At 45.4% G+C, this 3,054-nt stretch overlaps 2 protein-coding genes across 2 annotated transcripts in view; both read right to left on the minus strand.

Annotated features, from left to right (window-relative positions):
• Positions 1-2,726, minus strand: part of LOC106809709 (dipeptidyl peptidase 1-like) — a 12,456-nt gene extending 9,730 nt beyond the window's left edge. Inside the window, exons 1-4 of the mRNA XM_014812883.1 lie at positions 2,356-2,726; positions 2,036-2,187; positions 1,656-1,792; positions 242-403 (exon numbers count right to left, since the gene is read on the minus strand). Coding sequence (XP_014668369.1) covers positions 242-403; positions 1,656-1,792; positions 2,036-2,187; positions 2,356-2,515 — 611 coding nt within the window. The 5' untranslated portion in view covers positions 2,516-2,726. The remainder of the gene's footprint in view (positions 1-241; positions 404-1,655; positions 1,793-2,035; positions 2,188-2,355) is intronic.
• LOC106809710 (dipeptidyl peptidase 1-like) overlaps positions 2,590-3,054 on the minus strand; it is a 2,124-nt gene continuing 1,659 nt past the window's right edge. The window contains exon 3 of the mRNA XM_014812885.1: positions 2,590-2,620. Within this exon, the coding sequence (XP_014668371.1) occupies positions 2,590-2,620 (31 nt within the window). The remainder of the gene's footprint in view (positions 2,621-3,054) is intronic.

The raw sequence follows: 3,054 nt of genomic DNA on the forward strand, positions 1-3,054 counted from the left end.
CTCTCTCTCTCTCTCTCTCTCTCTCTCTCTCTCTCTCTCTCTCTCTCTCTCTCTCTCTCTCTCTCTCTCTCTCTCTCTCTATTCTCTCTCTGTCTTCTCTCCCTCTCTCTCTCTATCACTCTCTCTCTCTTCTCTCTGTCTCTCTCTCTCCCTCCCCCCTCTCTCTCCGCCTCCCGCTCTCCCTTTCTCTCCGACAATACAGTGCCCAGATATATTGGCATTTCCCCCACCGATAACTCACTGATAGATCTTCGAGTTTCGACCGCCGGCCCTTCGCATCATGTCAGCACGAGTCATCTTCTCGTACTGCGGGTAGACCTTAGCCGTCCACGAGTCCTGCGCATCGTTGATCGCCGTCACGAGGCCGTAGTCGTAGCGGTAATGGCGGCCCGGCTGCGGCGGCCTGCGGAGAGAAGGGGACATGCAGGCTAGGCCTAAAAAAAGACGTTTGTTTCCGCTAACCCGACCGAGTCCATTTTAAACTGCCGTGTCAAAACTTTTTATTGTGATCGGCAAAAAAAAAATCGGGAATACGCCAGACCGATCTTAGTCAACAACCCATAGTCGTAGCGGTAATGCCGGCCCGGCTGCGGCAGCCTACTGAGAGGAGGGGCCGTGCATGCTAGCACATGTGAACACGCGCTAGTGTCGTCGCGACCTGCACAGACGCGCACGAGCGCGTGCAAGCGACGTCACGGCCAGCGACGAAGCGCGTGAATGCGTGCGCGCGCATCTACTTCTAATGTACGGTGGCCACGACTTCCTTCTCTCGCGCACGATTAATCTAACGGAGCGATCTGGATTATTTATTTATTTATTTATAAATATAATATTAAATTGATTTATCTCGTAATTAAATTATCTTATGTTAACTAATATATTAAATTATCGTATTGTTCCGCGCCGTTGTCGTATTAACGATTCTGTCGGTGAAGGGTCGCTGAAGCTCTATTTCAGCAATTTTTCGCGAATACGCCAAATCGATCTTATTGCTGCCACTGAGCAGTGTGTTAGCCAGAGACCCATCTACCCATCTTTTGGACGGCCTATTCTTGGATGAGACCGACGAATGAAATTTGATAGAGTCGGCATGAGGGTGGCCCAATTATATAAATTATACACCTTGTATAACTGACAACAGTGCTTATAAGAATATAAGATCATATCAGATTCCTGTCTTTTTGGCATTTCAGACTAAATTTCCTCCATTTTAAAATTTAAGGTAAGGCCCTCCCCTTTAGGGTGCTCCGCGCCCGCAGCATCCTCGCTTCGCTCAGATGGTATGACTCCCTGATTTTTTTTTCCTGGCTAACTACCTGCCACTGAGGGTGGTCACCGAGTGATTCATGTCTGCGGTGGTTCTTTTACATCTCTATTACTTGAGACGGCCATGAACTTTACGTAGACGTGCGACTCGAAGGGGATTCACGTTAAGCGATGTTGAGAGACAGATTTTGACACCTGGTTTTTAGTTTAGTGTCCTGATCGGGGTTTAAACTCACGGGTACAGCACGAAAGGTGCACATGTTAACCTCAGGCTGAACGACTGCATCATTCACCGATGATGCTTGAAGGGTAACACAGCTACAAAGATAACAAGGTGCACTACAGTACAAGGTAACACAGCTACAAAGAGATTACATGGTGAAACTCACTCTGCGATGGCAGTGTGGTGTTTGGCTGGAACACTGGTGTCCTTGCTCCCACTGTAGCAGGCCCAGTTATGTCCGAGCGTATCGTGGGACCATCCAGTACTCGTCCTGTCACATATGCTGGTGATGTTACTTCCTTGCTATTAAAATGTCATATCGATTAATAATTAATTTCCAACTGGGAAGACATTTACAGCCAATTTTTGGTTCACTAGAATTGCAGACGACTCAATTGCTTATTTGGCATGGGGATCGACGATTAATGATGAATGCATGGTTATTAATCCAACACATCTCCTTCAATCAATTCTTTCTGTTAGCAATCGTAATATTTACTTTAATGATACAGTTTTAGACGTTACATCACTCTTTTAACGATGTACCTGCTTGTATTTTGAGAAAGCAAAATATTTTCTTTCGTTGATGACGAATTCAAATCCTTGGTTATAAATTACAGTCCATCGGCCCTTGTGCCCATACTGATCTATTGCTACATCCGGAAACAGAAACTCCACTTTGATCTTGCGAATTGGATCTGTAATCAATAAATTTAGAATTAATCAATCAATCAATTAATAAAGACCTACATTAGTACATACATATCACACGTGTACCACAACAGGTAGAATAATACAATTACATATTTGCTTTTCATTAGTACATGTATACAAGTTCAGTAAGTCTGTAAAACGGTGATATATACCGAATGCATCACTGCAGTTCAGAGTCTTGCCGTGATTTCGATTGCCTTCCTGGAACGTCCAGCTGCCTGTGACATCTTCGTATGTGCAGTTGGCCGGAGTATCACCACGCGCTTTGCATAAGATACATAATAAACCGACGGCGAAAACCACCTTATTCATCTTGACAACTTTGAGAACTTTCGCAACCTGTACTACCAAAGTGTGTGTGTAAGTCAAGTGAGCAAGCGTTTGCACTAGACGGGCTCCTTGTTTATAACATATGGGCTGCCAATGTGCATGTGCACAGAAAGTTAGTTGACAGCTAAACAGAGATCATAAAACTAAGTAGGATCACAGAGGTTGTCTATCATAAAAATGCAGTCATAGGAAAGGCAATAAAACCAGATGAGACGGGATACTAGAGAAGCATTGCCGAAAGTAGGTGTTGATCCGAAGCGCTGAGCGCAGATCTTGCGCGCAGTTCCGCGGCAAGGCGCACGCGACCGCGGGAACGTCCTACGACAGTATGCAGCGCTGTAAGCTATGGATCCGTGCGCCGAATGCATAGGCCTGCGTAAGGATCCATAGCTGCCAGCGAGCAGTCGATAATTTTACCGGGAATACAATGAAACAGCTCAGCTGCATTGAGCTGCTGTTCTTTGCAAGTTCAATGAAAATGTGACCCGCTCCAGCAAAACCAGGATTAAGTAGGAAATTCT

The sequence above is a fragment of the Priapulus caudatus genome, unplaced genomic scaffold (assembly GCF_000485595.1).
Source record: "Priapulus caudatus unplaced genomic scaffold, Priapulus_caudatus-5.0.1 Scaffold379, whole genome shotgun sequence".
Lineage (NCBI taxonomy): Eukaryota > Metazoa > Priapulida > Priapulimorpha > Priapulimorphida > Priapulidae > Priapulus > Priapulus caudatus.